General features: G+C 38.5%; 4 protein-coding genes across 10 annotated transcripts in view; 2 read left to right on the top strand and 2 right to left on the bottom strand.

Annotated features, from left to right (window-relative positions):
• Positions 1-125: 125 nt before the first annotated feature.
• Positions 126-4,089, bottom strand: LOC107270667 (protein penguin). Of its 3 annotated transcripts, none has more exons than XM_015745869.2 (2): positions 3,488-4,089; positions 126-2,194 (listed from the first exon to the last, which is right to left on the bottom strand). In XM_015745869.2, exon 2 carries the CDS (start codon positions 2,179-2,181, stop codon positions 253-255), a length of 1,929 nt encoding a protein of 642 aa, XP_015601355.1. In that variant the 5' UTR covers positions 2,182-2,194; positions 3,488-4,089; the 3' UTR covers positions 126-252. The 3 variants fall into 3 exon arrangements, with proteins under 3 accessions (XP_015601355.1, XP_024943752.1, XP_015601354.1); XM_025087984.1 differs by lacking the exon at positions 3,488-4,089 and adding an exon at positions 2,712-3,480; XM_015745868.2 differs by lacking the exon at positions 3,488-4,089 and adding an exon at positions 2,446-2,705.
• A 122-nt stretch (positions 4,090-4,211) lies between these two features.
• LOC107270670 (serine hydrolase-like protein) lies at positions 4,212-6,372 on the bottom strand. 4 transcript variants are annotated; one of them, XM_015745877.2, is made up of 3 exons: positions 6,172-6,346; positions 5,616-5,779; positions 4,212-5,513 (listed from the first exon to the last, which is right to left on the bottom strand). In XM_015745877.2, the coding sequence occupies exon 3, from the start codon at positions 5,454-5,456 to the stop codon at positions 4,554-4,556; it is 903 nt and encodes a 300-aa protein (XP_015601363.1). In that variant the 5' UTR covers positions 5,457-5,513; positions 5,616-5,779; positions 6,172-6,346; the 3' UTR covers positions 4,212-4,553. The 4 variants fall into 4 exon arrangements, with proteins under 4 accessions (XP_015601363.1, XP_015601365.1, XP_015601364.1 ...); XM_015745879.2 differs by having other exon boundaries at positions 5,580-6,372; XM_015745878.2 differs by having other exon boundaries at positions 4,212-5,532; positions 5,616-6,372.
• Positions 6,373-6,563: 191 nt separating this feature from the next.
• On the top strand, positions 6,564-14,690 carry LOC107270665 (polycomb protein Sfmbt). 2 transcript variants are annotated; one of them, XM_015745864.2, is made up of 10 exons: positions 6,564-6,844; positions 7,542-7,834; positions 7,927-8,161; positions 8,537-8,739; positions 8,801-9,001; positions 10,573-10,837; positions 10,917-11,653; positions 11,739-11,994; positions 12,126-12,475; positions 12,571-14,690. In XM_015745864.2, the coding sequence occupies exons 1-10, from the start codon at positions 6,823-6,825 to the stop codon at positions 12,898-12,900; spliced, it is 2,892 nt and encodes a 963-aa protein (XP_015601350.1). In that variant the 5' UTR covers positions 6,564-6,822; the 3' UTR covers positions 12,901-14,690. The 2 variants fall into 2 exon arrangements, with proteins under 2 accessions (XP_015601350.1, XP_015601352.1); XM_015745866.2 differs by having other exon boundaries at positions 6,565-6,844; positions 7,566-7,834.
• Positions 14,691-16,055: 1,365 nt separating this feature from the next.
• LOC107270615 (helix-loop-helix protein 11-like) overlaps positions 16,056-18,497 on the top strand; it is a 79,082-nt gene continuing 76,640 nt past the window's right edge. Inside the window, exon 1 of the mRNA XM_025087986.1 lies at positions 16,056-17,600. Coding sequence (XP_024943754.1) covers positions 17,515-17,600 — 86 coding nt within the window. The 5' untranslated portion in view covers positions 16,056-17,514. The remainder of the gene's footprint in view (positions 17,601-18,497) is intronic.

Below are 18,497 nucleotides of genomic sequence, written 5' to 3'. Positions count from 1 at the left end.
ATATCCATTTGATTTCATATTTCGTAGTAGTAAGTTGAAAATTAATTTCCAAAAAATAGAACTGCTCCTTTTTAAATATTTTGTCCATGTAAAACCATGTTGTAAGAAAAAGAAAAAAAAACAAATTAATAGTTTCACTTGTGTATTTCTTTGTTACTGCATACAAATATTATACATGGTCTTATAAATACATTAAACTTAGCACCTAATGTATTTAATACATGTTTTCAGAAACATTTTAATGTCATCACACTATTTGATTTTCTTTAGCAAAATTGATGCACCTGGACTTTTTTTCGACTTCAAGATTTCAGTTAATGGTTGTAACTTATTAATTAAAGAAGTAACAAGTGGCTTTGTTTCAGTTTCAATTAATGTTATCAAAAGGAAACAAGCTCGATTAAATTCAATCCATTGTTTAATTATATTTGTATCCAGAAGTTCAATTAATGCTTCCCCAAAAGTTGGTTCACCTTTTTCAATGTTATTCTTATCATTTTGAATAAGTTTCTTTAACATCATGTGAAGCCCGGAATGTTCAATTGCTTTATACTCTACTTCATTCTCTACGATTTTTGATTCCAAGTTTGCAATGAACTTAGCTACTGCTTCGAATGCAGTTTTGAGATTCTCCCCGGAACCTCTTTTTAGAATCGCTAAGGCTACCATCGATATTGAGCCATTTGACAACCACACTGAGGTTTCAGTAGATACGCTTTCCAGGAACTTATCGATGACGGCTAGTAACAATTCGTTTTCACGCAATTCTGCAGGTTTTTTACTTGTTGCGTTGTTATCTCCTTGTTTCAAGTATTCAATATCTGCAGGATGAAAGTAATGAGAATCTCTTCTCGCTACGAGATACAATATAACTCTCTTGCCATACTCGTTTAACGCAATTTCTGTTAAATTGCTTTGTATTTCAGTTAACAACATTTTTTTCATAAGAACAGTATCATCTACACAATCGAAGAATGCCAATAATATTAAATGACCGTGCTCCGAATTTGCAACATCCTTTATGTGTTCCTTTAATGATTTCATTACTATTTTGCGGTCCTTGTTCGAACTATGCCAAATACACATTATAGCTGCTTTTGTTCCTTCCTTAGATTCAGATAATTGAAGAACTAAACTTCTCAACATAACGATTAACTCATTCCTGTCTTCTACATTGGAGTTGGATAAAAATTCCCATAATACAATGTGTACCAAAGTAGAGTTAATTAATTTTTTATTCAGGATTTTTATTAAATTTCTTTTGACGGCAGTCAATGTAGCCGATTTCATGTCTGCTGCTGATTTAAATACATCAGTAAGCTTTTTTACTTTATCGTCTTTAGCTTGCTTGTACATGTCACCATAGAATTCTTGCTTGAAGTGTAACTTTTGTAATTCTGTCGCCCAAGTAGAATATGCATATTCCATTATTGGAGCAGATATGCTGTGATTCACTAGGTTCATAACATTACCATAAAATGATAACAATATGAGTGACCTAATTTCACTAGTACCATGTTTCAAGGCAATTTTGATACAATTTTTTGCATACTTTGATTGTAACATTGATACAATACATGGTTTTAATTCTAATATGATAGACTCTTTAATGTCTGGTTTACCATATTTAAAAATCCATTGTACAAGCCTGGAAATGTCATGGGTAAAAATCATTTTTTTATAGTGACCTTTTAGTAAATCATGTAATTCCGTCGATAGTTTTAAACGCTCTTCTGCAGAACAATCGGATCTTCGTAATTTCTCGCCAATTTTCTTTACTTGTACAGTTACATCGTAGACCTTACACAGTCGTTTAGCTTTTCGTTTTTCTTTAAGTTCCTTTTTCTCTTTCTTAAAAGTTAACCAATCTGGTTTTTCAGTTGTGCCAGTCTTACTTGATAATTGTGGACCACCTTTGCCTCTTACTACATTTGGTTTAGCAGATTTCTCAGGCCTATTGAATTTATTAGGCTTTTCTGTTTTTTTCCCAGCAACTGGTTTTTCAAATTTACCCCTTTTAACATGACTGTTATCATCTACATTAGATTTTATTAACTTTGCCTTTTTTGGTATCTTCTGTTGCACTTCATCAACATCGACAACAGCAGAAAAACTGACAGATTTTTTCAATTTCTTTGCTTTTGGCTCGCTATTGTCGTAATCCTTATTTTTTTGCTTCATTTTTCACTAATCTCTGAAAAACAAAAAATACAAGAAATTTATAATATTTACGCATATGAAAACTATATTTAACATATAAAAAAAATATCCTGGTAAAGTATTACCAGTGGGATAATAATTCAATACAATAAAGAATCATTTCAATCTTTAATGAAATTAAAATCAACATAACCTCTATTTACAACATGAGATGTTATAACCAAAGATGTGGAAACTTTAAAATTGAGGAAATCATATTACTTTTCAAAAATAATAGTTACTCACTTATAACTCAAAGTTATTCACTTATAAGTTTCTTAGACTTAGGTTCGTATAGTTATTGTAAAAAATGTATAATGCAACTAATTTACACAAAGCCTACACGCATCATTCGCACGTGTACTCAACGCGTGTATGTACTACACCATGAAATTTGGCTCTCTACTCCTCTTTAAAGAGAGAGAGCGGAATTGAGCGGAATGGAACCAAACAATTTCTGACGTTCCTTCCTTCTATCCTTTTCTTAAGGGCTATCTACAATGAGACGTAACCGTAAGACGGATGACGGAAGTTGTTGTCGGAAGACGGAACGTGCGTTCGACAATGAAGTCGTTTGACGGATGTCGTATCGGCTGTCGAAAGAGAGATGACCAACTCCCATCTCTTCCGTATTCCGACAACGTTAACGTGCACGCCGGTGGCAACACGGTTTTCTGCCACAAAACATTCTGTACTCTGATTGGCTACGGAATCGAAGTGTCACGCGTTACGGTAACGACATTGGGTGCGTTCCACTTAACGCTCGCAACGATCGCAACACCCTCTGTCTCGTTCCACTTAAGGCTGCGGTCGCTGTAAGCAATCCCTGAAACGTCATCGATGACGTCATCATTGGCGACCGCGATGCGATCGCTTCGCCCACATCAAATAGGTGGGTCTTTGTGGTCGTTTGATATTTTTGTGCGCCATTTTCAATTCAAATTAATGATGGAGACTGAAAAAATAACGCTGTACGATTCCGAGAGGAATATATTACTCGAATTAAATGTTCCTGTAAAAGATGCTTTGCGTGCGAAAAATGGTACATGATATTATTGTCATCTGAGCTTGATGAACTCTCAGAAACATAATTCCGTTCACGCATTAGCCTTATACACATATTCTCTACAACACCAGCCATCTTTGTATCGTTCACAAGTCCGATAAGTCGTTCCACTTAAGTTTTCGACCACGACGTCCACAACAGTCCACAAGCTAGTGGAACACGAAATCTTACGGTCGTGGATGCGAGCATTGCGAGTGATTGCGAGCGTTAAGTGAAACGTACCCATTATGTGGATTCATGTCGGAACGAAGTCGGAACGAAGTCGGAACGCTGCCCCGTCTCCGATAGCACGACATAACAACGACTAACGCTTCCGCCTCTGGCACTTGGCCCTCTACGAGGGCATAAAGCTACAAGGAACAAGAAGAAGAACGCTTCCGCCTAGTGCTTACGACACGTCTCATTGTAGATAGCCCCTAAAGAGTGGCAATGGGAGTTTTAATGGTTTCTAAATATTCGATATCATAACTCTGAATATCTAAAATATGCATGTAAGATTGCAAATACATTATTATATCACCAAATATTCGTAAATAGCAAATATTAGATTTTGGAAATAAGTTAATTTTATACTTAGTTATCATAAATGAATGCTTCCAGTTGATTAAGTCTTCCAATTTGAACACATATTGATACCTATGAGAAATGCATGCATTTGGTGAAAAATGATTAAAACTGGTTTTTGTAATTTATAACATTTAAAAATAATAAATATAAAAGGCAGCAAATATTTATTAAATGCTTTCAACAGTTAGTCTTGCAATTAATCTAACTTAGAAACTTGCATAGTACAAGAATATACAATTTATTCTTAAATCCCACAGTGATGCTTTTAGAGAATGAATTGAAATATAATATATGGAAGATGGAACATAATAATAGGTTCATACACTGAGTAAAAGTGAGATATTTGCATAGGAATATTTATATATGTAAAAGAAAAATATACTTTGTACAAAGGTTTATTCTTTAGGTAACAAATATTTGAACAAAAAATAAATATAACTTTGACCGTAATACCACCCAATCCTTATAGCATATCAAAAATAATGTTACCATGAAACTAAATTCTAAATACATATTTCTAAGTCTCATTAAGAAAGATTTGGATAAAATTAATAGTCACACATTACCCAATGTTAAAGGAGGAATATATTTCTCTCTCTAGTTTGCAATATATTTCCCTCTCTGCTTATGCCCTTATATAAGAAAACTTAAAAATTACACCTGCACTACATTCTGATTGTCACAAGTTGGATCATGCAATATGCATTTCTGACTGCCAAAATTAAAGATTACTTTTTAATCCAGAAAGAAATTTAGCTACATGAGGAGCCACCCTTTCTGGATAATTATTGTGCACATCATGATTTCCCTCTACAACGACTAGTGTGTAACTCTTATTATTTTTAAGTTTACAAAATTGCATTGAAGGAGGTTCATAATATTCATTGATTGAAGCTGTTGCAATGATGACTAAAGTAGGAATATTAACATTTTCAAAAAAATGTACTACTTGGTCTTGATTAAGTAATGGAAGAATAGAGATTTTCATTCGTGCATCACGATTGTACATAAACATATCTTCTCCCACCTGAGTAACAGCTCGATCGAACAATGCCTCAGCTGATTCACTAAGCAGGGAAAATTGTCTCATATATTTCAAACCATGAATTATTTCCTCTCGATTATAAATACGTGGTTTTAAATTGTCTTCAAGAGTTTCAGAGGCAACATTATGCATCAGACGTATTCGATTAAAGATAAAAGATAAGTTTTTTGGAGTGTTAAATGGGCTTACTGATTCAAGGATAATTAATTTATCTAATTTATCTGGATAAAGTACAAAAAAAAATATTCCTAGGTATCCTCCTAGACTGTGCCCTATAAAGGAACACTGATCCCATTGTAGATAATCAAGGACCATCTTGATTGCTAGGATATAATTGAAGAAGTCCAAAGGTACACCAGGATAAAAATGGGAAGATAAGCCATGACCTGGTAAGTCGATGCAGACATAGTAAAAGTGTTCAGGTAGCAGAGATACTAATCGATCAAATGATCCTGCATTGTCCAATGTGCCATGACTTAAGAATACACGTTTTCCAGCTGGGGAACCCCATGTTTTGGCTGCTATATGACCCCAAGGTACCGGTATCCTGATTTCTGAGTTTGGCTTCTTATGTGACATTTTTTAAACTTCACAATTAAAGGCACTACAGAATATTTATACGTATAGTTACGGATTCTGAAAAAAATATAGGTATCTTTACAAAATACGGTTTATAAATATTCCACGAATTAGGTTGCCTACTTGCTCGTAATCGTTGAAATTTTTGCCAACTCATACCTTTTGTGTTCTTATCCAGAAATCACTTTTGCACTGATTCTAACGACCTCCTCCACTTAGTATATGTATAACTGATTCTTTTGCATTATCGGAATTATTAATATACAAAATTCAGTAAAAAGTTCGATTTTTTAAAAATTAATTCAAAATTTTACCGGAAAGCTCTAAAATCAAATTAGTTTTGAATACCATTAAACATGTAACGTCTAAAAATTCAAATGTGAGATGACATTCAAGATGGACTTTTGACTAAATGCGCGAATGTTGAAAAACTGGCAGTTTTATTATGTAATAAATGAAGATTCAAAGTTTAATATTTCATTTTTACAGGTTAAGGTTCTCTTCATTAAACGGTAATAGTACAAATTATGACTTATACCTTTAGTTTAAACATATTTACTTTAAACAATGTAACTATTCAGTGGTTCACTTTGATTTAGAAACGTGATTATTATGTTCAATGCTACATTTATCACACATACGACTGACGTCCTATAATTGTTAACACACTTTTATTATTAAATAGTATGCAAAATTGAAAAATTTATTTAAATACCTGTTCGGTTAAACACTGAGCAAATTTTTATTGATTTAAAATCACATACCACATGCTCGTATGATTATTAGATAAAGTTCATAAAGTACGACTCAACAAGTTTTTAATAGTGCCTAATCACAAATGATTAATAATCTACACATATGTACTGTTATAAATTAGAGTCCTCGTGTATGTACATGGTTGACTACCGTAGTAACAGAGTCGTGTAAAAATTTGGGAATATGAAATAACCGTCCAAGAAACATATTTTCGTAAAAATAAATTAAGAATCGTGATGTAAAAATCTGATAATTTATTTGTCGATTGTTAGCTCTTGTATAGTCAATACATACATTTTTAAATGACAAAGAAATTTCGATAACGTCCCTAAAAAAAAATTGGGGCCTTATTGTGGAATAGGGTCGGCCCTGCTGAAAAGGCTGCCGTGGAGGGGGCGAAGCGAATAGGCCTACCGCCGAATGTTTTGCCCTATTGTTCGGTGATGTCGCGGAAAACGATGCTTTTCGTGTAATATCCCAGCCGAAGACGAGAGCCTTCATGATAATGTTCTTCGTGTCAATCGGGATGGAGTATCCACTACGTGAGAAACGCCGACTACGGTAATACCGGGTGATAAGCGCTGAGAAGATTCACGGGGAACCCTTTGTCATGGACATGCAGGCTCCCAATGGTTCGTATCTGTTTTCCTTCCTTCATCGCTTGGCGTACCTCACCATTTAAATGCCCATTTGCTTTATGACTTTATTGCACGGATTATCCCTCGCACCGAGACACCGGCTCACCACTCCGAAAAAAAATTTCGAAGACTGTGAACTTTCAAGGAAAAAAAAGGTTAAATAAACTGATCTTTTAGAGCGCCTGGCGTCGCTTTCAGAGACATCCTTTCGCCTTCGATCATCGCTCGTGTGTCTTCAATTTTTTCTTAAGCCTGTTTTACATGCTTTTAGCGTTGTACATGAGATACTTCATACACTTGGTATTCATATATACGTACATACCTTGGATCAAATTAAGAAGGCCTACATTGACACTGAAGGTTTAAGCACTGTACGTAGGATTTGTGCAACTTCTTGATGGAAACACGTTTATTAAATGTTTTGCTACAACTTGAAAAGATGTTTTACGTTATGTACTGATGATAATGTGTATTACATTCGAAACTATGAATAATAAAGTACTTTGCTTTAGAGTATTAAATTAATTTTACAATTTATTCAAGGTGCGAGGATTATTTACTTACGAGACACTGTCAATGTAATAAAATCTAAATGGCAACGGTACCTCAGCGTAGTTTACAAACAATGAAATATCACAATTGCATGTGTGCACTTTACTAAAAATAACTTTACACTCGTTATGTGGCTTAGGAATGGATATTTCTCTGAATACAGTGTATACATCCATCCCTGGAATACCTGAGCTGGGGATGGTATGGATGGGGGACATGATGATGCATGGAGAACCAGCACATGAGCTCATGCTGGATCCCCGCCAAGCAGAGAGTCCTTTCTTTTCTCATGGCTCTCATTCATTTGAGGATCTGCGAAATCATCATATCGCACCTACAACTATGGTGCGCTATCTCCCACCACAATTTACTGCAGAATGTTCTGAACCTGATGAAGCTATGGAAGCAGTAGATGCTCAAGATATCCAAAATGTAAGTTTACTATATAAATAATGTGGTTCTCCAATGGGCAAAACTTTACACGTTACCATTGAAACTTAATGTTAACTTCTCACCATTTACAGGAATATGATCCACAGTCCGAGGGACAAGAAATGAGCGAATATTTGACACTAGAAGACTATATGGCGGATGAAGAACGTGAACAAGTCGTAAGCAATGCAGCGACGCAAACCACTCAGGACAATCGTAATCGAAAGATTAAACCCATAAAGCATCCTGGCCTTGTCTTAAAAACGCCCATCGCTTATCAGCCGCATACTGACCTCAACTTTATCCCTATTCGCAAGGATGGTATCGGTGAGTGGCACATATTACTAATAATCAATCTCAAATATTATCCTGTATTTACTAAACTTATTTTCTTCAAATTACTTTCGCATGAAAGTTAATCAAGTACATACATATATCCCATCCATTTGTGGTTACTACAATGTCAGTTCCTATCCTTATTTTATGATGAATTTTGGCACACCTATATATCTTGCTACATATTTATCTTCCATGATATTTTATTTCCATTATACCATGCGTCAATGATACGGCAAATCGAAGATTTGTTGGAATAGCTTCACAATCATATGTACGGTTGAGTTACATCGTGTATCTTTTGTGTAAGGATTTTCCTGGGTATCATATCGCTTAAATGAACCCGCAATTTTCTTATTCGAATAGCTGTTTGCGAGAAATGCGGTGCGATTGGCGTAAAACATGCGTTCTACACGAAGGAGCGACGGTTCTGTAGCAGAGCTTGCGCACGTTCCTCGGAACATACCGCTCCGACAGCAGATTCGACTTATAGTCCATCTCATCAATCGGAGCAGCCAGCAATAGGCAACCCTACGTCACCAGTCAATGTAAAGCCAGCTACGACCGAAGTAAGCTAATAAAGATTTATTAAATATTTGCGACATATGGAAACGAAATCGTATATTACAGGAAACACTGAAGGAAGAGGTTGCAGAATTAAAGGATGTAGAGAAGGAAAAGGAAAAGGAGAAAATTATAGCAGAACCAGTAATGCCTGAAGATTTACCTGTAAGAAGAAAGCGTACTGCAGAAATGGCAGGATCTTATGATTGGACTCCGCAGCTAACAGAACCTGGTTTCTGCGCGGCACCAGTATCGTGCTTCAAACACGTAAGTACTTTCTGTACAAAATATGAAAAGCGAAACTCGTGGGATATTCTGGAAACCCTACATGTGTATTATATATATACAGGGTGTTTGTTATGAAACGCACTGTAGTAACATCGTTGCATTCCTTGTCAAATTCTAATGAATACTTATATTTTTATTTTTTATTTCATATATCAAAATTTCGAGATAATCAAGGTTGAAGTTGCAGTAATGCGACCAATCAGAGCGCGTTTAAACGGAGCGTAGATGACGTCGCGAGTCAGCCCGCAAGACCTGCTTACACTAGGCCAATAACACTAAGAGTATCGTTGTAGTGTCCCTGTTTATCTGCATGTAATTGAGTTAGATAGAATCGCTCGCTGTAACGTCAGTGAATTTCAGAAGATACCCTTTATTCCTTATAATATCTATTCCTTAATGTGACAAGATAGTTGTAGCAACGTATTACGTTTTGAGTGGTCCTGAAAAGGACCGATTTTGATCTACGCATGACCGAGCTTGGATCTGAATATACTAATCTGCAACAATTACATACATTTTCTATGATAATGATTATTCTGAAACAGTAAATATTGTAGAGTACATAACATTTTTATCAGGATGTCGCCGATTAGGGTACCTAATTGCATATTCTTGCGCTGTTTGTGTTTGGTTGCTATTACATTGGGCTAACACCCAATACATGTCGCAATATTCTCTCACAGAATGATCACTCGTAATGCCATCTTGTAATCGAAACAACATAAATCGAACTAACTGTCTCCGCAATATGAAGCGAAATAGATTGTAATTTGTAAACAGTAATAAGTCTACTGCGGTCGAATGACTTGTTTACAAATTACAACTTATTTCACTTCACATTGTGGACACAGTCAGTTCGCATTACGAGTAATTATTCTGTGAGAGAATATTGCGACATGTATTGGGTGTTAGTCCAATGTAATGGCAACCAAACACAAACAGCGCAAGAATATGCAATTAGGTACCCTAATCGGCGACATCCTGATAAAAATGTTATGTGCTCTACAATATTTACTGTTTCAGAATAATCATTATCATAGAAAATGTATGTAATTGTTGCAGATTAGCATATTCAGATCCAAGCTCGGTCATGCGTAGATCAAAATCGGTCCTTTTCAGGACCACTCAAAACGTAATACGTTGCTACAACTATCTTGTGACATTAAAGGAATAGACATTATAAGGAATAAAGGGTACCTTCTGAAATTCACTGACGTTACAGCGAGCGATTGTATCTCACTCAATTACATGCAGATAAACAGGGACACTACAACGATACTCTTAGTGTTATTGGCCGAGTGTAAGCAGGTCTTGCGGGCTGACTCGCGACGTCATCTACGCTCCGTTTAAACGCGCTCTGACTGGTCGCATTACTGCAACTTCAACCTTGATTATTTCGAAATTTTGATATATGAAATAAAAAATGAAAATATAAGTATTCATTAGAATTTGACAAGGAATGCAACGATGTTACTACAGTGCGTTTCATAACGAACACCCTGTATATACTGTCTTGTGCGTACTCAAAATTCATTACCTTGTATATACAGGTGCCAATATCTGAGATCTGGGATAACATAACTGTGGGTATGAAAGTGGAAGTCGAAAATACGGATTGCGATGAAGTTTGTGAGGCTTTTCCTGATTCATTTTGGGTCGCTACGGTACTTCGCATTTCTGGGTATAGGGCATTATTGAGGTATGAGGGTTTTGGACATAACGCGGATAAAGATTTTTGGGTTTCACTATGTTCCAATGACATTCACCCTGTGGGTTGGTGCGCTACCATTGGGAAACCTCTTATACCGCCTAACAGTAAGTGTACTCTTCGTTACTACTAGCTCTTAATTGCAGTATGTGCAGTATAAATATTATTTTCATTTCTTGTTTTCAGCGATTGCCAACAAGTACAAAGATTGGAAAGATTTTCTAATGAGACGGTTAACTGGAGCGAGAACACTGCCCACCAATTTCTATAATAAGGTTAATGACAGTATGAAATCTCGTTTTCGGTGTGGCCTCCATCTGGAGGTAGTGGACAAAAACAGAATCTCACAGGTGAAGGTGGCGACAATACAGAAGATTGTCGGGAAACGTTTGCATGTGAGATACTATGACTCTCCGCCTGAAGATAATGGATTTTGGTGTCATGAGGATTCCCCGTTGATACATCCTGTTGGATGGGCAAGAAGAGTTGGTCAAACTTTGGACGCATATCCAGAATATATGGACCGTGTCACACATGCGAAACTCTGCGAGGATGATGCTGTCGATGGACTCTTTTTTGTGATGAAAAATCATCATTCTCATCAAGGTTATACCTTCAGGGAAGGAATGAAGATAGAAGCTATTGATCCACTCAACTTATCAGCTATTTGTGCTGCTACTGTTATGCAAGTTCTCAAGGAGGAGTATATTATGATTCGCATCGACAGCTATGATGAGGATGCCAGTGGAGCTGATTGGTTCTGTTATCATTCCTGTTCGCCCTGTATCTTTCCCATTGGATTTTGCTCTCAACATGGCTTACCTCTTACACCTCCAAAAGGGTACGATCCAACGGCATTCACGTGGGACGCTTATTTAGCAGAGACAAACACAATACCAGCTCCGGTACAACTCTTTAATAGGGTAAGTGAACTGTGATGGCATTTCTATCACGAGAGCCATATGACTTTAAGTGAAATACAAGCAAGGTATTACCTTACGATTGCAGGAAATCCCACAGCATGGATTCATTGAAGGGATGAGACTCGAAGCTGCTGATTTAATGGATCCAAGATTAGTTTGTGTAGCCACGATTACCAGGGTGATCGGCAGGTTACTCAGGGTGCACTTCGATGGTTGGGAAGACGAATATGATCAATGGTTAGATTGCCAAAGTCCTGACATCTATCCGGTTGGATGGTGCGATCTTGTCGATCACAAGTTAGAAGGGCCCCGTGTACTCACTAAAAACACTAGTCCTACCGGTGAGTATAATTTCAATAAATGGAATATTTCTTACATCTTAGTCATCATGAATAGTCATCTAATAGATGACTAGTCGCTCGACTAAGTCATTCAGTAGGTTAAGTACTAAAGTAATTTTTTTTGTATACAGTAAAATCACCAAGAGGCCTTAAACGTAAAGCTAAGCGGAAACCGAAGAAAGGAGGCAAGATATCTTGCGTCAAAAACATTCTACCTCGACACAGCGAACGTGTTAGTGCAGCTCGCGATCGAGAACGTGAGCTGGAACCTGCTCAGGGTACCAAGATAGAAAGAGAACGAGATCTGGAAAGTCTGCCGGAACAAGGTGGTCGGGAACCGGAACCTGCAGAGGAACCTGCCGGACCTGATCAAACTCTACCTAGTCCGACAACTGGCCAGGGTCAAGCACAGAGTGAAGCCCAAAGTGAAGTTCAAAGGCCTCCCCTTCCTAAGGAGAGAACCGCTACTTCGTACATTAATGTGAGTATCTGGAACTATTTCAGGATATATTTAATTTTTTTTTTTCTTTTTTGAATGCTTGATGAACTGGATGTTGATAATGTAATAATTTTCAGGCGACTTCTGCCAGTGGAAAGTATATCCCGAGGTTAGCCGACGGTCTACAAAAGAGTTCAGACTCCGGCGAGCTAGTACCAGCCGAATGGAATGTCTTTGACGTAGCGCAATTTCTACGTGTGAATGACTGTGCGACTTACTGTGACAATTTTAGCAAACGCAAAATAGATGGGAAGACCTTGCTGATTCTGACCAAGGACCAAATCATAGACCTAACCGGCTTCAAAGTCGGGCCATCTTTAAAAATATACGATCTAATCCAACAACTAAAAATCAAAGTGAATCCAGCTCAGGAAAGGTTGAAACTAGGACTGAAAAAATTATTATAACAAAGCTAGAAAATAGCGTATATCCTTCGATAAGTTCCCACATCGCGTAGATTAAACATGGATTTACAGGTAAGGCGCGTGAGTGCGGATGCAATGGGGGCAAGCACATTTTGCTAATTACATTTTTCTTGTATGATTCATGGGGTCTCACTACTTTTTTCTTTGCATACAGAAATGTCTCGACCTTACGTTAAGTACTACAATAATTCATTAAACCGCAGTTATATCTATGTGCAATTGATGAGCGAAATATTTATAATTGCATTTTATTGCGATGTAACTTTTCAAAGTAACTTTTTTTTTTATCGCAACACGATTTGTTCGTTCTGAGAAATGAAATACGTTTCCTTATACGTCTGAGAAATAAGCTAAAAATATGGTTTGGAGTAGTCCGTCAAAAAAAGCGAAACTTAGAACGAACGTATCGTCTCATAACTCTGCTTGAACGCAGTCTTGTCTGTGATTAGAAAGTAATTTTTCAAAATAACAGTCAAGTATTAATTCTTAAATACATTAGAAGTTATCCGAAAACTTTTTTGTCTCTTTCTCTCTTTCTCTCTCTCTCTCTCTCTCTCTCTCTCTCTCTATTCTTCACATGATTTCAATGAATTTAACTAGATTGTGGTTTACATATATTTATAATCGCGTAAAAGAATTTCTTTAACAATATAATACAATTAACTCTCTAGCGAGATGGCCATTATATGTAAATCCATGCTTTATAAAACACCGAGCGATATGCAGATACGCCGGCTACACTTTTAATTCGCGAAATTTCCAAGAAAACTCGGTATCCGCAACACGAAAAGTGTTGTCATGAAATTGATACGATAAGTACTTGCAAGAAAATAGAAAAAGAGTAAGAGATAAGAGGAGGTCAAAAGAATCCCAAGAGAATATCTGTAAATAGTTAAGAAAGTTAAAGTGATCTTCCATGATCCTGTAAATATTAAATGTAATATGATATTAGATGCAGCCACTTTCTTGGCAGTTTAGGTAGGCAGTTCTGCGTTCTACGAGAAAGAGAACAATTAATCGAAAAACGGCCGGTACGTTTGTATATCGTGCGGTGTATACCAGCGTAGCTTAGTCACCGGTACAGTGAATCAAACCAGTAAAAAAAAGTTCAATCACAACTCTGCTTTTGGGTCTTCAAATAGTATTTTAATGGTACAGGCTGAATGAAGTTACATCATTATTCATTTTCAATTCTTTATTATTTTGTAATGTTGAAAGTGACTCTGATGACATTGACACTTTATGTATTCTATTTGTTTACGCTGGAAACAAATTTTTATTCAAATGTCAAATCACTAAATTTCCTTATATATTGTTCGTGGCAAAATTATTTGAAGACTCCAGCATTGGAGTTTTATTGGCTCGAAACACCAACAGTAATGCGCCATGTCCAATGCATCATTATAATTGATGAAAGTATTTGTTGAGCTGCTCTGAAATTCAGATTACTCAAACGAGGAGACATTGAGTCGCGTCATTGCAATGATAACAATTTTTAAATGTTAACAATTAAAAAACGCCTAATTTTTTTCGTTTGTCAGATAAAGCAATAATGTATGAAAATGTAAAAAAAATAACAGAGCGATGAGAGCTGAATTTCAGAATACCGTAAACACTCATGATGACTTGGTACATGGCGAATTGTCGCAAAAATAGTGTAAATGTAAATCTAGATTAATTAGGTTAATTTAGTTGCATTTAGGATTCATCCTGGAGCGGTTACTATTTTTCACGAAAAAAAAGAAACAAGATAGCCGCATTGTTGCGGCAGGTAAACAACTACACAGTATTTATCTACGCGCAGGATAACAGTAAAAACAAAGTGAGCTCTGTAGCCTTCCCCCCCCCCTTCTTCTTTCATCTCCAATCTCTATTTTTTAATTAGTAAGTTTGTCACTCGTGCGTATATTTCTTTTTATATATATAAGAGGAGATTGATTAAGAATAAATGTTTTACACTTGTACTGTAAAGAAATTTGCAAATAATGAAAAAGGCGTTGTTTATACGAAACAAAATTTGAGTTTCCCAACATTTTCTAGTTGTGACGCCGAGCTGGGGTGGTCACGGGAAGTTGGGCGTCGCAACGCCAGATAGCGCCTGCTGTCCCTCCTATGGCGCTTTGCTTATTTATCATTCCTAAGATGTAACGCGAGCAACCTTCACAAATATCAGCCCATTTTCGATTCTTCGAAATACACAAAGCCTCATACCTCGACCCCCTACAAGAATCTGGAACTGAAGCAGGTAAATCGAATAATCGAACAAAAACAAATATTATTCGTAAATGTCGGTCAAAATGAATGTAATTTTCTTATATATTTTCAGAAATCGGGAACTGTTCCTGCTCAATTCTCACTTGGTCACGTCGAGGACTACGGAATAATTGAATTATCCACATGAAAGATTTTGAAAACGTTCCTATCCTCGACCGGAAGTCGCTTGGGACATCCGGTGAAACTTCTCAGGAGGCAACGGATGTACTTTCGATCTCCTACGTACATCCCATGCTAGACTACACACCCACAAAGAGACTACCTCGTACTCTCCGCCATGGTCACATAGGAAATCCAGAACCCCAAGCCATAATGCTCAAGGAAACTCTCAGCGGAATCCCCAAACAACCCTTTTTGTCTGTAAAAAGTCTTGGAGTACATCTCGCAAGAAGTAGATACACATTTGAACCAGGCATTGCCCGACAGGGTAGAAGAGTTTTCTCGCAAACTTTCATGGCGTCATACCAGGGCGAGTATATACGGATGAGCTCCCTGCGTACTCTACACCCGCAACATTGTCCTCGCGTATGTACGTAGGTATATTTGGTAAGTTGCAAGTCGTAACGTATTCGTGGCGTGGCGGGTAGGGCGATAGGGGTCGCTCCGGTATAAGCGGAGAATTTTTATTGTCAACTCTCATACCGTGGGGCAGCCGACGTGGGAGTTGTAGGAATAGAAGGTGGCGTCGCGCGAGGTACATCCGAGTAAGAACGTGGTGTATAGAAGGTAGACAGAAAGAGTCACGCTATGCGAGCGACCAGGACAGAAGAGTATACGGGGCCAGTATAAAGGCGTAGAAGAACCAGAGGATGGTCGCGGCGGAAAGGAACGCGGAGAGGAGAGGAGAGGAGAGACTACAAGAGAGTATGCGTACTGTATAGAATGCTCCAGGGAGTGGGAGACCCGGCGTATTCTATGGGCGGGGCCTCCGCCAGCTGGCAGATGTTTCCCGCGCGGTCATAGCGCTCCTCTAGCGTAAACCTACGCGACGGCAAAGTAGTCCCTAGTATTTCTTCAATTATTGCTAGCAATAAGTGTGCTACTTACGTGACTATTTGGCAAATGTATTCCTTGAGAAGGTATTAACGATTTTCATATATTCTTTTACTAGAATTTCCGGATTTCTACTGGATAGTAAGAAGGGACTGGCGCAGGACTGGCCTATGGAATTTCGCTGGCCAGGGCAGAAGCACCGAGCACGGTTACCCCCTCCGTTTACTTCTTCCGGAGGATGATCATCTCATGGAGTAGGATCCAGTTTTCGCGAGAATGGCTACTACTAGCAGTTACTAAACGCCCGGACTCTTGATGTGTGTGTTGTTTAGTGCGTCTATGGTTCTTTTTTTATCCGTCCGTATAATCGTGCTTCTTCGACACCTGCCGTCCCTTGTGTACCGGCACCCGGTATTCGAGCGGCATCTCAGTAGGCATTGTCAGGTCGAGTCTGATCGTCGAGTATTGAAAACGTGTCTTGCGTTTATTCAATAAATAAAGATTTACAGCGGATCGAAGCTGTTTTTCGAGAGAACTGAAGCATCACGAGTGTATACCGAAGCAATTGTTAATTAACATCGGAATATAATTTCTTGACGGAATTTGACTACGGGTTTAATAATAACGAGAGTCATCGAAATATTCGACGCTCGACCACGTGAGGAATACCAAGACGCCCGAGTCAAGATAAATTGTCTAGGAGTCATATTTCCACGAAAGAAGATCCATACATACATCACATACAGAGGGTGTATTCAAAGGGCTCGATGGACTACAAATCACATGTACGACCACCCAATTGTCGAAAGTTAAGATGCTACAGAATACAAGTTGGTGCAACCTAGACGAAAATAAAAAATTTCTGTGCTGAGAAAACCTTGAAGTACGGGAGTAAAACTGACCAATTACAAAAAAAAAACAGCAGGACGGCCAGGGTTGAGGAAAGGAGGAAGTGAGAAAAAAAATTGTCATAGTGAGAGGCCCTAGAGGGGCTGGGAACCCCCTGATTGCGACGGCACTGGGACCGGCGGCGGAGTGATCCGCGACGCGTCGTGGGGGCCCTCAGCTGTTTCCCGCCAAAGATCGCCATTACAAAACGCGTTCGGGCGTTGTGTGTGCGCCGCGGTGTGGTCTGTCCCGTGGACAAATCTCGGTGCGTGACCGTATATTAATAATACGCGAGAAAGTACAGCGGGTGGCGTACGAGGGTCGTTGTGAAGAAAGGTGCGCGTTTTACTCGACTAAGTGTGTCCAAGTTGGTTTTTCCCGTCTCGGCTGGTGGGACGTGAGTCGCGCGCGGGATAGTAGTGAAGCCGAGCTGGGCGAGATATGTCAGTGTTTGCCGCTAGTGACGATCGGATTCTGATTGAAGAAATAGTGGAAGTGACCGAGGAGCAGGAAGCCGAGCTGTGCAGGTGAGTACCCTCGTAGAAAATATCGTACTGTCTTCTGGATAGGAAGTGAGAGAAGCGGATGTGGCAGTAGCGAGATACTAGGAGGAAAAATTAAAGAGAGAGACAAGGCAGAAGTCGATTCTGATATATAAATTAACGTAGTTTTTTTACACGGAAGTGTGTGAGACTGGCCACTACGCCATTGTCTCTTTTTTAGATCCTTGAAATCCATCGGGATGGAAACGCGTTCTCACCCCTCCTTTATTTAACGAGTCTCTGCGTATCGTAATCGGTTTTCGTTGTCATTCGTGAAAAAGATTAAAAAAATACGCGAGGAATCCGCCGTTCTCGAAGTAGAAACGACGAAATCTTGTTTCCGGCTCAGCTGTTGAAGCCGGCCGGCCGGCAGCCGCTCTCGCGTAGGTTGGTAGATACATACGTAGGCAGGCGAGCAGCCAACCGAGCAAGCAGACACGACGGGTCCACGCCATTTGCTGTTTCCTGCTTCCCATTTCATCAGGCACGATATCTCTGCTCTCGCAGTCAGACAACTATTTCTCGCAAAACTCTATATCCGTCGGGCGTTCACGCCCAAACGAGCATGGCGCGATCCCCTTACCAACGTCGCTATTAACTTCGCCTGCTTTTTCCTTCATTCTTTTTTTCTCTCACACTCAAGCATCAAATTCGGCAACTGGCTGGCTGGCACATTTTTCACCAGCCATTCCAGGAACACTCATTTCGGCCGGAACCACTTTGATAAGCCGGTAGTAGATTCGTTGCCAACTCTTACTACGTATACATTGGATCGCTGAAATAATTAACGGGAGCGATGCGTTAGGACAGCCGAAGTTATCTTTATTCAGATTTCATGCTATAAGCCCAGTAATTGATATAGCCCGGTGGAGGGGGGGGGGG

Source organism: Cephus cinctus, unplaced genomic scaffold, assembly GCF_000341935.2.
Source record: "Cephus cinctus unplaced genomic scaffold, Ccin1 Ccin1_scaffold0806, whole genome shotgun sequence".
Lineage (NCBI taxonomy): Eukaryota > Metazoa > Arthropoda > Insecta > Hymenoptera > Cephidae > Cephus > Cephus cinctus.
Note: the sequence above shows the minus strand (reverse complement) of the source record. Positions and strands in the feature narration are given on the sequence as shown.